The 23,058-nt window shown below is 35.0% G+C and overlaps 1 protein-coding gene across 3 annotated transcripts in view; it reads left to right on the plus strand.

Moving 5' to 3' along the window:
* The first annotated feature begins 3,593 nt into the window (after positions 1–3,593).
* The window catches only part of LOC121867314 (ATPase family AAA domain-containing protein 2-like), a 78,237-nt gene continuing 58,772 nt past the window's right edge, over positions 3,594–23,058 (plus strand). For 2 of the 3 annotated variants that reach the window (XM_042367220.1, XM_042367221.1), the window contains exons 1-3: positions 3,594–3,744; positions 10,468–10,579; positions 21,240–21,332. In XM_042367220.1, coding sequence (XP_042223154.1) covers positions 3,634–3,744; positions 10,468–10,579; positions 21,240–21,332 — 316 coding nt within the window. In that variant the 5' untranslated portion in view covers positions 3,594–3,633. The remainder of the gene's footprint in view (positions 3,745–10,467; positions 10,580–21,239; positions 21,333–23,058) is intronic. The other variant, XM_042367222.1, reaches the window with a different exon arrangement.

Raw genomic sequence — 23,058 nt, forward strand, 5'->3', positions numbered from 1 at the left:
TGGCCGGAAATGACAAAAATTGTAAGTCTAAAGCCTTAAAGGATTTTTGGCCAAAAATACGTTTTCTCTCTGAACTAAAATTTAATGTGCCTAACTATTTAAGTACATCCACAATAATACACAAGCACCAAAAAATGACCTCGAAAACCCATAAGTGGCGAGTAATTAGCATTGCAAAAGTAATTAAAATATTCTAAAAATCATTTGAACATTTTCTAAAAGCCATTTGAACAAGTTATAATCAAGATATCAAATTTTGGTTAACAGATCCTTAAGCAGCACATTCAGGAGTACCTATACTGAAATTTTTAACAAAATCCATTTTTTGGCCGAAAATGACAAAAATTGTAAGTCTATTGCCTTAAAGGATTTTGGCCAAAAATACTTTTTCTCTCTGAACTAAAATTGAATGTGCCTAACTATTTAAATACATCCAGAATAATACACAATCACCAAGAAATGACCTCGAAAACCCATAAGTGGCGAGTAATTAGCATTGCAAAAGTAATCAAAATATTTTAAAAATCATTTGAACATTTTCTAAAAGCCATTTGAACAAGTTATAATCAAGATATCAAATTTTGGTTAACAGATCCTTAAGCAGCACATTCAGGAGTACCTATACTGAAATTTTGAACAAAATCCATTTTTTGGCCAAAAATGACAAAAATTATCAAGTCTATATAGCATAAAGTTTTTGGCCAAAAAATACGTTTTCTCTCTGAACTAAAATTTATTATTTTCTTCTATTTAGGAAACACATCAGAATAATACTAGCACCAAAAATGACCTCGAGCCATAAGTGGCGAGTAATTAGCATTCCAAAGAAAGTAATTAAAATATTCACAAAAATCATTTAGGGCATTTTTCTAAAAAAGCCATTTGAAACAAAAGTTATAATCAAGATATCAAATTTTACAGTTCTTATGGGTCACCCAAAGCAACGCACGTTCAGGAGTACCTATACTGAAATTTTGAACACAATCCATTTTTTGGCCGAAAATGACAAAAATTGTAAGTCTATAGCCTTAAAGGATTTTTGGCCAAAAATACGTTTTCTCTCGGAACTAAAATTTAATGTGCCTAACTATTTAAGTACATCCAGAATAATACACAAGCACCAAGAAATGACCTCGAAAACCCATAAGTGGCGAGTAATTAGCATTGCAAAAGTAATTAAAATATTCTAAAAATCATTTGAACATTTTCTAAAAGCCATTTGAACAAGTTATAATCAAGATATCAAATTTTGGTTAACAGATCCTTAAGCAACATGTTCAGGAGTACCTATACTGCGATTTTGAGCAAAATCTAATTTTGGACGAAATTCCAAAAATTGTAAGGCTTACCCCTTACAGAATTTTTGGCCAAAAATACTTTTTTTCTCTGAACTAAAATTTAATGTGCCTAACTATTTAAGTACATCCAGAATAATACACAAGCACCAAGAAATGACCTCGAAAACCCATAAGTGGCGAGTAATTAGCATTGCAAAAGTAATTAAAATATTCTAAAATCATTTGAACATTTTCTAAAAGCCATTTGAACAAGTTATAATCAAGATATCAAATTTTGGTTAACAGATCCTTAAGCAGCACGTTCAGGAGTACCATACTGAAATTTTGAACAAAATCCATTTTTTGGCCGAAAATGACAAAAATTGTAAGTCTATAGCCTTAAAGGATTTTTGGCCAAAAATACGTTTTCTCTCTGAACTAAAATTTAATGTGCCTAACTATTTAAGTACATCCAGAATAATACACAAGCACCAAGAAATGACCTCGAAAACCCATAAGTGGCGAGTAATTAGCATTACAAAAGTAATTAAAATATTCTATAAATCATTTGAACATTTTCTAAAAGCCATTTGAACAAGTTATAATCAAGATATCAAATTTTGGTTAACAGATCCTTAAGCAGCACATTCAGGAGTACCTATGCTGAAATTTTGAACAAAATCCATTTGTGGACGAAATGCCAAAAATTGTAAGGCTTACCCCTTACAGAATTTTTGGCCAAAAAATACTTTTTCTCTCTGAACTAAAATTTAATGTGCCTAACTATTTAAGTACATCCAGAATAATACACAAGCACCAAGAAATGACCTCGAAAACCCATAAGTGGCGAGTAATTAGCATTGCAAAAGTAATTAAAATATTCTAAAAATCATTTGAACAAGCAATAATCCATATATTAGCTTATCATCAGATTTACAAGACAATTAGAGTACGAGCATTGCGATTTTTACTGTAATCTATTTTTTTGGCCGAAAATAAAAATTGTAAGTCTTATGCCTAAAGGATTTTTTGGGCCAAAAATAGATTTTGTTCGAAATCTCAGTATAGGTACTCCTGAACATGCTGATTATGATCTGTTGACCACTGCGGTCTATACTTATGGTTGTGAATATATTATATATTGAAATATTCGGTGTACACTTGAAACAAGGTTATACCCTGGCACGCTGCGCGACAAATTAGTTTCAGTTGGCCCTCAGATACCGGTGGGTCCTAGGCCAATGGCCTACTTGGCCTATTGTTAAATCCGGCCCTGGTGACGGCACCGAATGTGAGCTCTTTCAAGAGCACCAGACTTGACCAACACTGGCTCAGGTACAGATACAACCTGGAACCAGCACTTGCCAACAGTGCATAACATAGACGTGACCGACCGCCCACACATCCAACGAGCCGACCAGTGGCGAAGAGAATAAAGTAAGGTACGTACAGGTATTAGGAAATTGCAAGTTGTCTTGAATCAATAAGCCGTGCTTTATTACTCATTTTGCTTACAGTTTGTTTAAAATTTTCGAAGTAAATTATGTGTCAATTCGTTGAACATATCTATGAGAGCTTCCTAATTATATTAAAATGACATTGCGGGGCGTAAACCTCAGGTAATACACCCATCCCATGGTAATACAAGAGGGCGACTTCGGAACACATTTTTCTTATTATTTCGTTCACCTTGTCGAAATGATTCGTTTATTTAGGTATTTATTAAGCTAATAATATTTCCTTTAGAAAATTTTTTAAAGATATTTTATAATCTGTTCTGTGCTTTAACTTAAACCATTATGTTGAAAAGTGCCTTGAATCTAGTGTATACACAATCTTAACGCTGCTGATAAAAAATCATAGATCTTGTTTACGAATGATGATAATGTCCCTGGCATTTGATTTTGATCAATCATTTGTCTCGTGAATTCGTCACTTCTTAAATATACTATTATAAATAGAAACATATTATGATATATATTACCAAATGCAATTATTTTTCATGAAATACATCTGTCCTATTGTATCAGCAGATTTGGAGAGTATTAAGGTTTCTCACCGATCCTTCGCGCCAAATTCACATTTCGAGTTTTGGCGCCCTTCCTAAACACAGTATTCCTCCGCAGCCAAGAGGTTACTGTCCCTCGCGGCATTTCTCTTTTCTTTTTATTTTCACTACCGAAACAAATGTATTATAATATGATAATTAATAAATATAATTCGACATTAGATCATATTTCTGGTATGATATAAATACCTCGGGTACTACTTTATTCCTCGGAGGACAGTATAGAGCAGGCAGTACTGTGTGTGTTGTTGACTCCAGTGGTAGTGATGGTCTCCTTTGTGATGTAAAATGGTTTCTACGAGAGGGAATCCAGTATCTGAAAATGAAAGGAAAAGTGCATTACCGTCTCGTGAATCTCGTAGGACCACACGGGGAGCACTTCAGGAACCAGAAGATGAGGTTTGTTATATGTCTTTGTCTGATATTGGCAGGGGCCAGTCAAAGGGCTTTTGGTGTGTTGGGTCACAGGACTATTGTACGGCACTGTGCTCTACGTTAGTAATATGTTTTACTAATAAATGGCAAGTTTGGTTATTTAGTTCAACCATGATAACGGATTATAAATTGTTATGTGTTGCTGAAATATAGTAATGGAGGTTATTGTTGACGGAAGGTTACATAACTTGTGACCGAGACCCCCCAGGCCAGGCACGTCACCTCTCCCGGCCTCCTCAACACAATTTTTCTCTGATATATTTATGAAAGTATGGCCGGTGTTGTATTATTTACAATATTCCTGCATAAAAGAATCAATGTATGAAATAGGGAAGTGAAATTGCCCCCTCATAATGTAATGAATAATTGACTATGAGAAGGGTAAGAGTGGAAGCCTGTCTCCACCTTTATCGTGTATATTTTAAACGGTGGTTATTCACCCAAGCCTAACTATTTATTTTTTCTAACTTAGGAAGATGGTTATACATAGCCTTATGTACATAATATGTACGGTATACTGTATATGGTTAGTTGCCCTTTGCTGGTGACTTGTAATGTATTTCCTCACTAAGGACACAGAGAACTGATATTAGCGGCTGGGAGTAATCCAATATAATAGTAATAGCCAAAAATTAGGTGTTTGTAAGACAATGATTTTTCCTTATGTACAGGAGGAGGTGGAAGTTGGGCAAGCACTACAGAAACAATATTCATTTGTTTTGGCAGATAATGTGCTATGTCTGATTACTGTACTTTATATAAATATGTAGTAGCTTTGCTGTGCTCACATGCACTGTTAAGTAGTAATCCTTCTGGAAGGCATAAATAAAAATTGGCTGAAGGTATTTGCACCTGATAGTTCAAATAACAAAATCATTATTTGCGCCAGAACCTTTTCATCAAGGGTTTTGGGTGCAGATAGTGAAAGATAAAAATTCGTTTTTATCCCATTTGGTATGAGGTATTATTTTTCTAGTGTAATTTCATGTTTTCTAATTGATTTTGGCATTCGCTTCTTGTGGAATTGAGCCGTTTTTTTTATTATTTTTTAGATTTTCATGAGGAATCGAAAAACATCCCAAAAATGTCTCATTTCCACAAGAAATGACGTACAGAATCGACTAAAAAACATCAAAATACACCAGAAAAATAATTTCTCATACCAAAAGAGGTTAACTTATTGTCTTGTACAGTCACTCAAAAAGGTACTGTATCAGAAAAATATTGTTCATGACAATATGACACATTGGACGTATGTTTTTGGGAAATCGTAGAGGAACAGGCGTAAAGGTGGTAGCCCTGCATGCCATAATGGTTGCCACGTTATTAGGGTGGCCAGACGCCGGCTTTTGAGCACTCTGTCCTCCATCCGGCGCTACCTACCTCGAGCCGGATGTTAATTTGTCCTCATTTTTTGGGGTCTGACTAAAAAGAATAGGCATCCATACCTGGCAGTCCATAGTAAGTAGGCTACTTCCTTTAGTTTGTGAAGTAAGTTAATTTGGTTAGCATATGCTGTTTCTGCAGGAGTAAAAATTAATATTCATTTCTTTCAGTTCTTTATTTATACTGTATGAATGCATGTATGTAATATATACTGTACAATGTGTTTAAAAAAATGAAATTTTAGAAAAATGACCACAAAATAGCATTCATCACATTATAGTGATATTTGACGAATCAACAATTCTTCCAAGTATATTTTGTATATTTTATACAACTTTTTTTATATTTTAAACTCATCATTAAACATGCTTAATTTAGGTTAAATATAGGTGACACAAAAAAAAAACTAGAAAAAGTATCCTCCTTTTTGAAAAATTGGAAATGGCCACCCTACATGTAATATATAAGACGTTTCCTGCCGTTTGTCATTTACTTGTTTCATTTGAATATACCCTGTAATTAATATGGTTATATTAACAGGGAATGACAGTCTAAAGAGACTTATCCATGTTAGACACCTACAGTAAACAATATGTGCGTGGTAGTAATGCTTAAATGTTCCTCTGCGCAACAACAACTAAATGCGTATGTTGACTATTTTTTTTTTTTACGGGGAATAGCTCACCCGGGCACAGGTCATCGACCCACAATGGGGCCTAGGGGGGGGCGAAAAAATAAGAGTAAAAGGAAATTAAAAATAGAAAAGAAAAATATTATATTAATCTACACCACAAAGATGTCGGAAAACCATCCTTTTAAAATGAGACAGATTGTATTTAAAAGATCAGAATCACATTGAAATAATACACGGCCCCTGAAAGTTGGTGGATGAGTGTGAATGACGAGGGAACTTGGCCGCTCGAGCCGTCAGCAGAGGCGGGAAAAAGGAAGTTGTTCGCAGTCATATTTCCCGCCTCTGCTGACGACCGTGTAATATTTCAGTATGGTTAGTTTTTGCATAATGTAGTACAGGGTGTATAACTGATATGTAATTTGTCTTAGTATTCCTTATTGTGGGTAAAAATAAGTATGTATTAAATGCGTCCTCCGAAAGCGTGAATTTGCTACCAGAGTTTAACGGTTAATTCATATATGTACTGTATAAGATTTCTGATAAACTTTCTACATACTCATGTTTGAAATAATGAATGTATGTATCTTTATATAATTTAGCGATATATCTTTTTCGTCAGAAACGGTCATCCTAACGATTAAGAATAAACTCATTTAGAAATACATCATTGGTTCAGGACGAAATCGGACAGATTTGCAACAGTCAATCAGCTGTAACTCTTGAGGAGGGGGCGGGGCATATCTTCTCAGCTAGGAAAAAATGCACTAGAGTGATACTGTAATGGTAAAAAATCTGAAATACAGTACATATTGTGATTAACTTAGTGAAACTGTTATCAGCACCTGAAGTGTCAATGTGAAATTCTGGTGCAAATTACTGAACCCATTTGCACTTGATATTACCGAATCATTTCCAATGAAGGAAAGATGAAAAATAAGTGTGTAAATATTTTAATTGGATTAAAAAAAGACCAATGAAGTTATTTGTTCCAACTTTTTGCATTTGTCATTAATGTTTTTAATGGAATTGTGTAAATTAAAATCATCTCATACATTATTTGCTCCATTATTGTACACATGTACTTTGATATCTGGTACAGAACCTAGCCTTACCTAACTCCATAGCCAGGAGGCTCCTAACCTAACCAAAGAAACCTACCTAACTTTACCTATTGGTTTGTTTAAAGTCTTAAAGAGATAGTGAAACTTTTATCTGCAATTGAATTTTGTCAGTGCGAAATTCTTGTAGTAATCGATATATGATAGTGTTGAAACCTGGGTTTAAAATAATGGTTGAATTATTTGCACCCGATTCCCATCAACAAGGGGATTGGTTTATCTGTGCAAATATCGAAATTGTTATATGCACTATCGGGTGTAAATACCCACTTTGCAAAAAATATAGGTAATGGTCACCATGTTTGCAAGTGACTAAATTCATTAATCTTGGTCATCAGTCTTGACCAATTAGAACAAATGCTGAACAAATAGGGGAAGTAAGTAAAGGTCCATGGCTGGGCAATTTGCCACTTAAAAGAAAATATTGTTCTAGTCATAGGCTTCTCATCGTCTTCTCTTTCACATTTAAGTATCACTAAACTCCACAACACTATCACTCTGCTGCCAATTCTTGATCATTATGAGTAGCACTAAGGTGCTCCTTATTTAAAACTACAGTACTGTATTCAAAGCTGCCTTACATTGTTTTATAGCAGAGGAGGGGAGTCAGGATCACAAGTACAGTAGATGGATGTCTGTTCACCTTTGTCTCTTTAGGATAACTACATGGCGTAATGCCTAGTTGTGTGGGAAAATACCATGCATTGAAGTAACTCGAAGTGTTGGTAATATATGCTGTAAGAGCCTTTTGATTACCTGTACGTATACTGTACAGTACAGTACAGTTTTAGTCCACATTTGTATCATATTACTAAAGTAAAACTGTAATAAGCCTCATGATGGAATGACCCATAAGGTAAAGTTATAAAATAGTTAATACCCTAACCTAAGCTAATGCACTTCTAACCTAGCATAGATAATTTGGGTTTGGTAGGTTGATCTTATTGAAGATAAATCATCGGTTGCTGGAAAGCATACACTGTTTGGGGCAAAGTCGCCAAACTTACAATATGAAAATTGTCAATCATTGTTATTGTTTTTATTGTACTGTACAGCATTAACATAAATTTATAAATACTTAAAAGGTATGATAATAAATCACTCTAATAAAAGTGAAAAAAATGGAGATATAAACACAGAGATGTGCATGCTTTCGGATAAATGAGAAGTGTAGGTAGCTATCAGATGTGAATCCAATGTGAACCCACAGTGCACTTAATAGGGCCAGCTCTTATGTGCATACTGTATTCCCTATCCTTGTATGCATGTAGGTTACTCGTAAAATATTTTTTTTGGAATGGTAGTGTTCATACACTTGTTGGGTATAAAAACTTCATATGTATATTTACATTGTTTTAAGGAGTTTCGAGGCCGGGTATATACTGCACAGTACGTACTGTACTGTTTATGTTAACACAAGCATCACTCGTTGTTTACACTGGGTAGGTTTAAGAAACACCACGAATACTGTAGTAAAATTCATGAATACCATTTTTGGTTTCCATAAAAGAACCCCTTGAAAGGTCAACATTGAATAAATGTCTAAATACTGTAATCATTGTAATAAATTGTAATACCTGTACATAGAATAAACAGATGAAAATTAAAACAAAAAGTACACTGATAATTAAAAGTACCTGTCCTATTTGGCAAAGTTCTGTACTTAAATTATACTCCAGTAGCTAAAACTTCTACCCTTGTTGTTTGAGGGAATTTTGTGAATTATGAGTTATGTCGAACATTATCTTACATCTCTGCTTGTGGTGAAATTTCCCCCAATTATTGGTAACAGTCGTGGGCATTTGAAAATAGACTTATAATAATAAATTATTAATTTTAGCCCTGGGCAGAAAATTTTTGTCTCGGGCCATAAGAACAGCTACCTCATCTATGCTACAGGAAGTTTCAAACATGCTCAAGTGCTCAAATGTTCACTTCACTTTACTGGTATGTATGTAGAATCTGTTACAGTATATTATTTTTTTGTATACAGTATTGTATCCACTAATAAATAAGAACTTAAATGTTGAATGAACGAAGTGGGAATATGAATTAGAACTTGGCAAACAAACTTTGTTAGGTGAAGAAATTTTTATATATTACTGTAATAGTGATACAATACTACCATTGTGCTGGGAGAAAGTTTTCCTAGAGTTTAAACTATGCATCTCATGTGGACAAACACTCCCATTACATTCAGGCTGCGATCATGAGCGAAAATATTTACGGATAGCGAAAAAAGTGTTAAAAACTTTTATTCACAGCATCAGTTGTAATTGTATTCCAGAGAAGATTTTGGTACTACTGACTAACTTCTCTACAAGATTTTTTGGATAAAAGATCCTTAAACAAAAATATTCAACATAATGATGGGGGATTAAATTCTTTTATGAAAAACATACGAAATGTTTGTACTGGAGTCTATAGAATTAGTTTTAATTAAGTTTGATTTTTTTTCTCAAATAATCATGAATATTTTATCTAAAACTTTGGTTAAGTAAATATATTTTTAAAAATCTGTATGATACGGGCCGTCAAATGAAAGTTTTTTTGGGGGTGCAATTCCGCTAGCAATTATATTTACGGCTAACGAAAGTGTGCATATTAACTCATCCACAGCATCTGTGTGACTGTTCGAGGGACGAATTTAATTGTAAAGATAATTACAGTATTTTATGGTGTAAACGTAATGCTTTGTTTTTAACCCTTTCAATCCTAAGTGCCTTTATTTTTGCATCCCCTTGAGTCTAAAGTTTGTAAAATGAAGAAGTAAAGGAACTGATTGATCTTGAAAATTAATGAATCAATTTTAAAAGCCTTATAACAAAAAAAAATGGGTAGCTGCTGCAGATTCTGTTTCCCCAATGTTATGATACTTTGGGCCACTATGTCACCCTAACATCTCCCTCTGCCGACATGTTGCTTATACAGTAGTCTTAAGCTACACTTCATCATCATCATATTCCTTTATATCATTAATTCATCCAATTGCATCTATTTCTCCCCAGATGCATGGGTATCACTCCTGGCTGTCATATGCACATTCCTATAGATGTCCTTCCACTATGATGTTTATAGGGTAATTGAGCACCTTTGTAATTTCTGAGGGTGAATTATTACTGCTGATGACATGACAATACATAGCTTAATGCTCATGGCCACTCTAGGAGACTTGAAATGGGGCGGGAGCCATCAAGACATAACTATCTCGTACATCCGTAGGTCTCAGGTCCCAAGTGTATGAGTTACTGTACATCTGTGTGGTTGAAAGGGATAATGAAAAGGAACTTTGCACGTTAAGAGTTATATCTAGTGTACCTTATAGCTAGCTAATGTTGGGGATCCATTAGAATTTTAGGCCACTTGAAAAGGTTATTAGTATTGACTCTTGAGTTCATGGGTATTGGAAGCAGTATACTGTACAGGTAAAGATAATATTCCATTCATCTCTAAGAGAGAGGAGTTTCAGTTTTATATACCGTATATGAAGTTTCTTACAGTATACTGTATACATGTGTCCTAATGATAAGATTTCCTTTTCTTTTACAGCTATTCTGGGATAGTGATGAACAACCTGCAAGAATTCACAGGCGAACAGGAAGCGTGAATGTTTCCTTTAAGGAAGCTACAAGTCCCAGATCAGCAACCAGTAGGTCTCCAGGTAAGGTTTTGTCAAAAAAGGAATAATTTGTTATAGATTGTATCAGGGACATACTATATACAGTAAATAGTCAAGTAATTACCTAGAAGTTTGTGAAATCGGAAATTAATAATGGAAGAAACTCTTGTGTTGGTATCATTGTGTTTGTTGATGTATATTTGTTAGTCCATTGTTTTATGCCAGTGAAATATGTGTAGGTTTCCTCGTGCACAGAATTTCTGCATATGACTAAGCTGAAACATTGGTCAATATCAAGCATGAGCACAAAAATTCCTAAAATACTATATAATGTCATCAACTGTGCAGTTGTATACATATGTGTACTGCATGAATCGTAAGAACATACTGTACCATATGTGTCGGGTTAGTGAAATACTGTACTTAAGTCCAGTCTTGAGTTTTATTTTGCTAAGATGTGAAGTACAAATTTTCTCACTAGTCTACAGTCTCACTTTATATTTGTTCAAAATCCTTGAAGAAAAGATTGACAAAATACCCTCAGCCTTATGGGTTTGGAGAAATGTTCCTAGGGGTTAGCTAAATCAAGGAGTAGTCAATATATTAGGTAGAAAGGCTTTTCAGAGGCTACAAAAGTAAAGGGTGATACTTATTATCTGTAAGTTAATGGATCTGAGTCATTGAAGATATTAAGGGAAGAGAATATTGTAAATAAAAAAAAAATGAAATCAAAAGTGACAAAAAAAATTAGTTTGTACTGCACGAGTACAGACTGTAGCATGACCGTCAACCAGCACTGTGTCATCATATCATAGAATCCTGTGTGACATCATGCAGCATTTGGCAAACAATACCTTGACTGTTTTAATTAGACTAATGTTTAATTAATACAAATGAATATGAATAAAGAATTATAAAGGTATTGATCTATTCATTCAATTAGATAATAATTATTTATGAACTCCCTATACTTGTAGAATTATCATGACGTGAAAAGCTGTTGGGACATAAACAAACTCATTTAATTTGCATTTAAGGTCTATAAAAAGACTATATTTAATGTTATTTTTTAATTTAAAGTATGAATGTAGAGTACAGTGGTCCCTCGGTTAACGAACACAATTCGTTCCAGAATGTCGTTCTTTAACCGAAAATTTCGTTAACCAAAAATTTTGTTAACCGAAACCATTGTTTCAATGGGATTTTGGGTAATTGGTTCCAGCTCACCAAAAACTACATACAAACTAAAAATAAATGCAGTAAAGAACACTTACTTTGAGGTGTGCATGTAGAAGGCTTCTGGTTGATGATGATGAGAATTAGAATGGGGGTGGAGGAGAAGGGAGAAGAGAAGGCATTGGGGTGGAAGAGAAGTCACCCCATGCCGCCATTTCACCTATAAAATTTTAGTTCACTTGGTGTAATTCAAAATTATTTTCTTTAAATAAATCAACACTGCACTGCATTATATATTGTCAATATGTAAAATAAACTTCAGAATGACCAATAATTGGGTGAGTCAAGTGGCTGTTTGGCGCACTAAAAACTAGTTCCCTGTACTTCAATTATATTAAATAATTGCTAAAATGACTAAAAACTTTAATATGAGACTTGGAAAAATATTGAATAGTACAACTTTCTTGATATTTACTCAAATGGTAACGAATTTAAGCCCTAAAACCGATTACTGTATTGGCGGACTAATACTACAGCTGGTGAGCAGGCAAAAGCAGGCGAAAACATGTTGGGAAAAATTCGTAAGGAATTCGTAAACCGAAGTGAAGAATCTTATGGAAGGTAATTCGTTAACCGAGGGATCACTGTAATGATATTTTCTTTGTTTTGTGATTGAAGAAATAAAGCCAATGTTTTACTGATATTGTGTGAAACAAAACTGATGTTTACTGGAGGGAAGGAAATTTAATGTGCTGTAGACTACAGAAATCTAGTCAATCTTCAACACCAATTCAGTTGTGGTCCCAAGTGTCCCAGATTTGAGGCTCAATATCTGTATTAACAAAGCGGCCCACTGAGTGACCATAATAGGACGGATTTTTGGTGTTTGAATGAATTGGTTGAACCTTTACAGGTCACTTCCTTAATTAATGCTGCTCTGAAAATTTAGAACATTTACTTGTAACTCATGAATTCTGCAGTAATTAGTTAAATTTTCTCCCATTTAAATATAGAAATTTTTATGCTGTACTGTATTGTAGGACATACATGCAGGTTGGACTAGACAGTAAAAACATACAGTAATAGGGTTTTATTTCATAGCATGATGCCCTCTGCAAGATGGCTCAAGTAAATTTTTTGCACCAAGTATTTATTTCTCGTCACAGGCAGCCTCTAAACATTGGTGACAGGATCAGCAAATCAATTTGAAGAAATATCCATATATACAGTACCCTTTAACTACAGTCACCTTCAAAAGTGAGAATGGAAGCAAGAGTTGCTATTAAAAACAGGAAGTTGTTGTATATTTGGGGAATTACGAGCTATGGTTCCATATCATTTCACACTTTTGGAAAAGGTTTATAGGCTGGAGCTGCAGTTGTAGGGAGTACAAAAAATTTAGTCATAAATTGCCTATATTTTTCTCATTACAAGGGTTCTTTATATTTTGATAATGGTTTAGCCTGTGTGTTGGAGAGTGAGCTGTATTGTTTCTTGGAGGTTATCTGACTTTGTACATTTGTAAGATGCTCCTATTACTGGGTTTTGAGGCCTAACCCCCATCTTCTCTATTACAGTATAAGATGGGTTATTTTCCCATGGTTGTGGGTTGAGTGGCTAAATGGCAACCGCTAGTACCTGTAGGAATGGGCATGCCTGCCTTTTAATACTATACTGTGCTGTATAGTATAGTATGTTGTAAGGGGATTTTATATATACTACTCTGATAATAAAGATTGAAGGGAACTGTTCAATGATAGACAAATCAATGAGGGTAATTAAAATTTGCTATACTCTGTACTGTACTAGCTGGTTCTTGCTGAATAGAGCTGAGTCACACCCTTCAAAGTACTGTACAGTAGTGTTACTTCCTTTAAACCTTACTTGGTGGCCAACATAATTGATGTTTACTGTAGGGACTATGACCATTATCAATGGATGTTTCTTGTGTTCCAGTTTTTGTTCATATGTGGGTGGATTAAGGAATCCTTACCCTCTGTTAAAGGGAGGAAATGTTTAGGACTGTTTCATTCCTAAAATCCAGGTATTGCACCCCAGAGGGAACACGAGCTATGTTTCATTGAAGTTAGAATTCTCTCAATGACTCATGAAGAGGGGTTTGCCAGTCTCCCTTGCAACATGACACAAGTAAACTGCTGTATTTTTGAGAGGTTGTGTTACTAAAGGTGTTCTATCATTGTGAAATTACAAATCCTTTTAAGTACAGTACAGTACTGTACTGTAATTGGAAAATGTATGGCAGATTCTTAGAACCACTGAGACCATTTGCTGGAATTTTAACCACCATTGTACATTATTATGGCTCTAATACTGTATGCAGGGCATGGGCAACCTTTCCTCAGTCGTGGGCCGCATTACGATTTATGTATTTTTCTGCGGGCCAACCCACCAAAATTTATGTTCTAGCTAACCCAAAAGCAATGTTAATATTGTATTAGCATGGACAGTGAAGCAGTTTATTCTCACGTCCACCTTATGATATTTTCAGTTTACATTCACAGTCTTTTTCCCATTTATGAAACGAAATCCACCATAATAATTTTTTAAGTAATACTGTATGTTCAAGTTTCTTGGCATTTAACAGAAGATGAGTGAAACAGTCTGTGTATACGTTGATTTTTCCTACAATTACCAAATTTTTCTTATTTATGAGACACCCACCAGAATAATGCCAATGAAACAACCTACAACTCCTCCCCGACTTACGACCTACTCGACTTACGACCACCCGCACTTACAACCTGCATCAGTCGTACCAAAGTTTTGTCAAATTCTGTATTTTCGAGACCAAACGTCAGTACACAGACAAAATTTTCGTTTGCAATTCACTTTAAAATGGCTGGCAAGCTTAAAAGTGAGAATTTTGTGATGCTGAGAAGAAAAAGAGACACCAATTTTAGATTTTCTATGTATTATTTAAGCATTTTCGACTTACGACCTGGATTTGGGTCCCTAACCCCGTCGTAAGTTGGGGAGGAGCTTTATAGGCACATCTCTCTCTACATTTTAAATCGCAGTACTGTACAGTGCAGTATAGGTACTCCTGGCATGCCGATTATGAATCTATGGCCCACGATTTGATTGCAGGGTAATTAGTGGTGGTAATGATGCTTGCAAGATATTACAGTAATTACATTATTTAAATGCTAATTACTTGCCAACTATGGGTTTCCGAGTTGCAATTTTGGTGATTGTGTTATACTGGAAGTACTTACTCAGTTAAGACTCATTAAATTCCAATTCCGATTTTTGCAAAAATAGATTTTATTGAAAATCTCAGTATAGATACTCCTGAGCATGCTGATTCTGAATCTATGGTCCACGATTCGATTGTGGGGTAATTAGTGGCCATAATAATGCTCGGAACAATTTACTTACGTATATTACGTATACATCATTTCAAGGCAAATTACTCGCCAACTATGGGTTTCTGAGGTATGATTATGGTGTTTGTGTTATATTGGTGGAAGTACTTAATCAGTTAGACTCATTAAATTCCAATTTTGAGAGAAAAGTACCTGTATATTTATGTAAAAAAATTACTTAATATTTTGTCAGTTTTGGTCAGAAATTTGGTTTTGCTGAAAATCGCAGTACAGTATACTGTAGGTACTCCTGAGCATGCTGATTCCGAATCTATAGTTGACGATTTGATTGCAGGGTAATTATTGACTGTAATGATGCTTGGATTATTTTAATTATATTTTCAATCCTAATTACTTGCCAACTTTAGGTTTCTTGTGTTTTTCTGGAAGTACTTAATTGCAGTACAGTAGTTAAACCCTGTTTGACCATTGCCCGTGACCTCACTTGGACTTGCCCAATCATTGTTAATTCCCAAGTGATCCATTGCCATATACTGTAGCAGCTCATCCATCACACAGACCGCGCCGAACTTGGCCCGTAAACTCACACAAGTTAAAATGTATATTGTTGACTATACTGTACAGTATATACTTATTTCACTTATATTTTTGTAGTTACTTACTCTTAGGTGATGAAACAGTAACGGATTGTGTGTGAAAATTATTCATTAAATAAATATTGCTTTACTTACCATAAAATGGCTGCATCTACCTGAACTGCGGGCCACATTAAATAGGATTTCTCAATCACTCCACTGGCCACACAAACACATGGTCCGGGCCGTGAGTTGTCCATGCCTGCTGTATGCCATCAACTGTACATTGAAATATAATATTAAACCATAACATATTTACTTGTTAATAATACAGCTACTCCTCGACTTACGACCACCCGGACATACAACCGCCCCAGTCGTACCAAAATTTTTTCAAATTATGTATTTTCGAGTCCCGACATTAGTGATTACGCTGTGTACTGACAAAATTTTCGTTTGTAATTCCCTTTAAAATGGCTGGCAAGCTTAAAAGTGAGAGTTTTGTGGCGCTGAGAAGAAAAAGAGACACCCATTTTAGATTTTCTATGTATTATCTTCACATTTTCGACTTACGACCTGGATTTGGGTCCCTAACCCTGTCGTAAGTCGAGGAGTGTCTGTATATTAATATCTTTAAGCGATGAGGATTAATAAATGCGTACAAAATGGTATAGTATCCCACAACTATAAACTCCCCACTGCTCCCCATATTTTTCTTGTTTCAGTATCTGTTCTGTATAGCAATGTGTAAATGCATACAGTATATAAAACACAGAAGTAAAGTATTAGCCCATAAATTGCTATCACTGTATACCTGGTATATAATGACTACTAGTAGGGTACTATCATCTTTAATTGAATATCTTAGTTTTGTGCCACATGTTGAGTGTCACAGGCAGTGCACACACTAATAGCTGCACATAAGTTACACCTCTTGACAAAGATAGTGACTGAGTCAGCCAAGGAGCATGAACACAATTATATACTGTACATACAGTACCATGGAGGCTGGATGTGCTTTGACCTCTTGCAGCCCCCACTATAACAAAAATTAAATCGGGACTTTTTTCCTTGCCTAGGACTGAACAGCTTAGGTAAGGATGTGATTATCCTGATTTAGCTTTTTAGGAATAATAACGTTGCATTTGCATTTTTTAGTGTACAGTACAGTATTGTGATTCCCACAGTGAATGCTGCGTTAAACTTTTTGGCATCTTTATTCTGAATTTTCTGTTTTCTTTTGTGGGTTCCATGCAGCTTCTGGATGACCAACCACACTGACAACACATGTTGAAGCTAGCCTTGGGCAGTCACACACGCTGTGTGACATTACTGTATTTTTATTTATATGCTGCTTAATGCTGTGACGTGCTTACTACCACATGCACCAGTAAGGTTAATAATCATGTGCTTTATACTATTTTATTTCTGTACTGTATTGTTTCACCTTTGTTATGTACAAGGTGTGACTAAAGTAAAGGGTGTTTTTATTTTAGCAATCATACCTGTACCTCCAGATGAGTGTCATCCCCTTCGAAGTTGTCACCTTCGGAGGATATGGACTTAGTGTATTACAATGATGCTGTCATTGCTAAAAAAATTTGAGCTCTGTTTTAGAATTGCTTTCAGAGCCTATTTCACATTCTCATGAATATTCTCACTGGTGATAAATATTCCTTGAGTGGGGATTTGATTTTTGGATTCATTGAAGAATATTTGGAACCAATCTGGTGAATAAGGTGGGTGATCAAGCTCGGTAATGCTACTATACACTGCCATTATGGAAGCTGAGATATGTTCCTTACAATAATTATATGACAATAATACATATATTAAGTAAATTAATGCAGTACAATTTAGTAATAATTTTTTACCTGCATTTAAAGAGAAACTGGATGAGATTTGAAACAAAGTGAAAAGTATGAAATTCAAAGCCAACATCTACAATAATTATACAGTACAGTATTACTGTTCTGTAGTATTACATTGACTAACATTTTATGTGTGAAAATAAAATCCAATGCTCAACTCTTAATGAGTTATTATGTCATCTTAAAGTTCCAGCTTTGTTTACATGGTGCAAACATTGTGGTCACAGACACCTTGTGTAATGATGATTTTGGTTTGATCATCAGGCTGGGTGTGCTCTATACTTTGTTTAATGTTGATTTGATTTTTTCTTTGATGGTAACCTTAAACACACCAAAGTAATAGAACTGAATTTAATAACACAAGAGCTACGAAAAGGAAAGGTAAAGTGCTAAGTGTAAACAAAAAGTGGAAATTCTGTAAAAACTGAACCAAAGACTGATAGGTAGGTTCCTAAAAAGTATCATAAGCAAAAGCATGTAAAGTGAAATTAATAATCCCATAGAAGAACCTGTAAGAGAGGAGGGTTATGCATTTGTGAGAAATTGTGTGTAATAATTATTTATGTATTGTACAGGCATACAGTATATATATATGTGTTTAGCACAATACTATATGTTTGCATAAAGAAAATGAAATACTACTGTACATTACTGAAAATATTATCACTACTATTATAATTAACCCTTAGCTAAATGTCATTTAGTTTTTTACGGTCAAACTATTTTCTCTGACAGAAAGATGACGCTTTATAAAATTTTCTTATCAAAAGGACAAATTTTGCTTACTGATTGTTAATCAGAGCCACAAACAATGGGAAGGAAGATACTGCATACTGTGCTGTATGTTACCAGGTGGGAGGTAGGGGCCATTGCTACACGCTTCATCTTCCCTCTTCCTCGCACAATGTTTCAGGCTAATGAAAAATTTCAATGAGACAAATTATTTACAAGTATCAAGATGAAAATAATGTATTTTTTAATTTTATGATAATAGGGACTGAGATGTGATGGGGCTGGGCTTACGATGAATGTGGATTTGAGTCCTGACAACACTGTCGGTACCTGTCCCTCTCCGTGTACTTCCCAAACACATGTGTACTCAGATAGTCATATTTCTTTCAGTAATCACAAAGAACAGGTTTATGGGCTTGGGGCATCAACATGGGTAAGGGTGAAAACAAACAAAAGTTCATTTACGGTGGTTTTGTACTACAGCTTTGTTTTTCCATGATGATTTTACAGCCCAAATCATTGCCACTACTCCAATCTCCTGAACCATGAACACGTTTTGCATGTGTTGATGATGCACTCTTACCTGGTATATGTGTAATGTGTGGAGAAGCATATTTTCTTTGCTCTCTTCATGACTTTTCTCCTGGTCTCTTAAGTATTTCTCCTCCGTGGATGACTAGCTTGTCAGTGTCACTATTGCTGAAGCTCAAACGCCAGCTCTCATTTCTAAATTTATTCATTAAGTCTACCAGTTCTTCATTCTCACTTCCATTCTGATTCTCATAATATTTTACTTATTTTTCTGGGTGTCAAGGCAACACTACTATGATGAGGGGTCTTTCCTCGTGGAGTACCAATGGAATTGCCAGATACAGTATATGACGATATGCTGTTAGTGGAGGGAGGGACGTGGGGATGTAATTCTGTAGTTGCCATGCGTCACAATAAATCACTCGTGCAGAAATTAGGTTCTAAACTAAAAAGAATTATTGTGGTCCCTCGGTTAACGAACGGTTCGATTAATGAAATTTCGGTTAACGAATTAGCTCCCATAAGGATTTTCAGTTCGATTAACGAAATCCTAACGACAAACACGTTTTGTCGTGCGCATCAGCTGATCGGCCAGTCTGCCAATACAGTAATCAGTTCTATGTTTACATTCGTTTCCAGTGGAGTAAATATCAAGAAAGTTGGTCTCTTGAATATTTCTGCATTTTTTATATTAAGATTATTGGTAATTCTGAAATTTAGTTATCATATCGATACTGTAATATATATAGTACAGGGACAGAAAATGTTTATCATCTATTTATGATCGCTGCTGTTTTCGGGTAAAAGCTCAACAGTACAAAATACTCAATAATCCACACAGTTTCAGATTTAAAATGTGCCAAGATTTGAATGTGAATTTTTAAGTTTGATTGCTTTGTTTTCACCATTTACGGAGTCTTGCATATGGATATCGAAACAGTTTTATTTAAAAAAAATAAAGATAAAGAGTGGACAATAATGACACGGCCGAGTCCAGTTGAGAGTATGAGCTCTCTTAGTGGCACCTGATTTATACTATGCATTTATCTCAAGGAATTATTATATAACATTTAATATTATCTACATTAGCACACGTAACATGGTGTTAGTGCAGTAAATACATATGAAAATGTTCCCACGATTATTGTTTTTTATTATTTATTTAATTTTTTTTTATATATTAATTTATTATTTATTTAATTGTTACATTTATATTATAAATACTGTATATACATATCTCACAGTAGAGTTGATATACAGCAATCTAATAAGTGAGGGAAGCAATGTAACATGAATTATATAAAAGTGAAACGAGGGGACAGACACAGCCAGGATACGGGCTTTGATGGCAAGTATATACAGTATATAATTATTGCAATGGTAATTTCTGTCAACATGACAATACTGTATGTAATATAATGTTTTTGATGGTACGGTAAATGTTATAAAAATATTAATACTTGGACAAGAGATATCTTTTACGAGATGATTTAAAGGCATCCTCAAAATCATCATCAATGTTTTATGGCCATTTTCCACACTTGCGTGGTTCAACCGCAATTAGTGTGTGTCATCCTCTTTAACTTCCCTTGTTTCATTGCCATACACCATCACTCTGCCTTTATTGCTGTCAGTAAAGGTACCATCTTCTTAACCTTCCTCTAGTCATTTCTGACTTGTAAATAAGCTTGCTTCAGTGCCCCCTCCAGCATGATCATATATCTCAAGTTAACAGAACTCATTGAAAGCCCAGGGATACAGTATATCCCCAATGTTGAGTTTCTCCAGCCTTGCTAAGGCCACCTGATTACTTGCACATACAGTACAGTACACTTAAAGTCAGGAACATCCTGCAGTTTGCCATCTACTGCACTGCACCTTTTGTGTACTCACTTTGCACATTATTGAGTTGCCAGTATCTTTCTTAATGACAGCATATAGCTATTTTTCACTTTGCACCACAGGTGGTGTTTATTTATATACATGTAGTGTACTGTATATCTGTATATACAATACAGTAAAGCTATCATTGATGTAGTCTTAAAACAAAATTTTGTTGGTTTCATATTGTGTAGAGACTCGCTGTGTGCATGTCTGTGTGGGAAGTGGTTAGATGCTTTTGACAGTCTTTTAGACCAGTAAAGCAACATATTGCTGTATGGAGGGTAGCTAAATGATTAACCACTAGAAAATGATAAGTGGTTGAGGTCAAGTGTGTGATTAAAGATACTGTCCAGGAAGAATGAGGTGTTAAAATTTTAGGAAACAGGGAGATGCGTTGGCTATTGGCCATAGAAAAGTTGGTTTAAATCTGGTTTAAATGCAATCGTACATTCATGTTGAAGTTCACCCAAGGGCGAGGGTTTTACTTCTGATGAGTACCTTCCTGGTATTGTTACCTTGTGTGAATGCCTGGGATGACACTTGAATACAATATTTACATCTTTTCATTTTTTTTTTCTGAATGTAGGGTCCCCTAAAGATGACCCTGGTTTGATGGCAAAAGATGGATCTCAAGATTGCTCTCTCATTGCACTTGAGTCTAGTGAAGAAAGTGAAAAAGGTAAGAAATTTATTATTTGCCCCTGCTGTATTTCTGTTTTGCAAAAGACTCATAAGTTCTATCAAAGGATATATATATATATATATATATATATATATATATATATATACACACCTGTGCGAACACACACATACACACCAGGGATGGAGTACAGCATGCCCTTCAAATTCGCTGGGGTTAGGTTCTCAAAATGGTCGCGAGTCGCCAAATCCGCGAATAACATTTGCTGACCTGGGGGGGGGGGTACATTTTTACTTGTGAACAAAGAAATGTACAGGGGGCCCCCCAAAATTCGCGGGGTTAGGTTCTCAAAATGGCCTCGAATCGCCAAATCCGTGAGTAACCTTAGGACAATTATTTCTTTTACCTGTAATGTACAGTGCTGTATATACTGTATGTGTGTGTGTAGACACACACACACAAAACACATACATATAAATAATAATGAGAAAATCCTCTCCCAAATAATCAGAAACAAATTTATAAAAAATTTGAGTTCACCCTCAGGTCTACTCCGTGATTTGTTATTAATAAGGCACGGAATAGACTTGAGGGTGGACTATCACATTTTTTATAAATTTGTTTCTGATTTTTGTGAGAGGATTTTCCCATTATTATTTATTTGTATGTGTCTCTAGAATGAATGGCTCCCTGTCCCAGCTGCAAAAATACCGGCAGCTTTAAAACTACCCACAGACATTCTTAGGTACATCCAGGGTTTCATACGCGAATAATAGAGGACGGCGAAATAAAGATCCGTGAATTATCCGGGCGTACTGTACTAGATTCGTATTCGGTATTGATATTCGAATGCATTTGAATACAGCATTTCAGGGTATGGTATTCTTATTTGTACTGTACAGTGGGGTATGCTATAACTAATCTAATTGGTTCTAGAACCTTGTTCGTTATAGCATTAATCCGTTCCAGGCCCCCAAATACAACCACTTAACACTGAAAAATATAATATAAAATTGTAAAAAATGTAAAAAAGTGCATACATATGCATCTAAACCCCTGAAATAAAGAATATAATTAATACTTGTAATAAAATTTTTTTTTTTTAAATAATGTTCGTTGTAGGAGTTTCGTTTGTTATAGCATTCTCAATTTTTTAGGTAAAACTGTTCGTTATAGGAATATTCGTAGTAGGATCCGTTCGTTATAGCATACCCCACTGTACAGTACAGTGACCCCTCGTTTAACGAACGCCTCGGTTAACAAAATTTCGGTTAACGAACTGCCTTCCATATGGATCTTCAATTCGGTTAACGAACAAAAATTCGGTTAACGAATTTCTTACGAACCGACCTCAACATGTTTTTGCTTGCACTGACCGGGCAACCAGCTTTAGTGTCAGTCCGCCAATACATTAATTGGTTCTAGGGCTTAAATTCCTTACTATTTTAGTAAATATCAAGAAGTTTATACTATTCAATAATTTTAAAAGTTTAATATTCAATTTTTTAGTCATTTTAACAATTATTGAACATAATTGAAGGTAAAGTGACTAGTTTAATGCGCGGCATCCAGCCTCTTAACACAGCAAACAGGCGTTAGTCTCTCTGTTTTCACTGGAGGTAACATCTTGCTTGAGACGCTCTTCAACTAAACGCTTTTTTTCTGTGTTTCCAAGCAAATTATTGGTCATTTTGAAATATATTTTACATATTGACAGTATATAATGCAGTGCAGTGTTGATTTAAGGAAAATAATCTTGAATTAC

This window comes from Homarus americanus, unplaced genomic scaffold, assembly GCF_018991925.1.
Source record: "Homarus americanus isolate GMGI-L3 unplaced genomic scaffold, GMGI_Hamer_2.0 scaffold6317, whole genome shotgun sequence".
NCBI classification, from domain to species: domain Eukaryota; kingdom Metazoa; phylum Arthropoda; class Malacostraca; order Decapoda; family Nephropidae; genus Homarus; species Homarus americanus.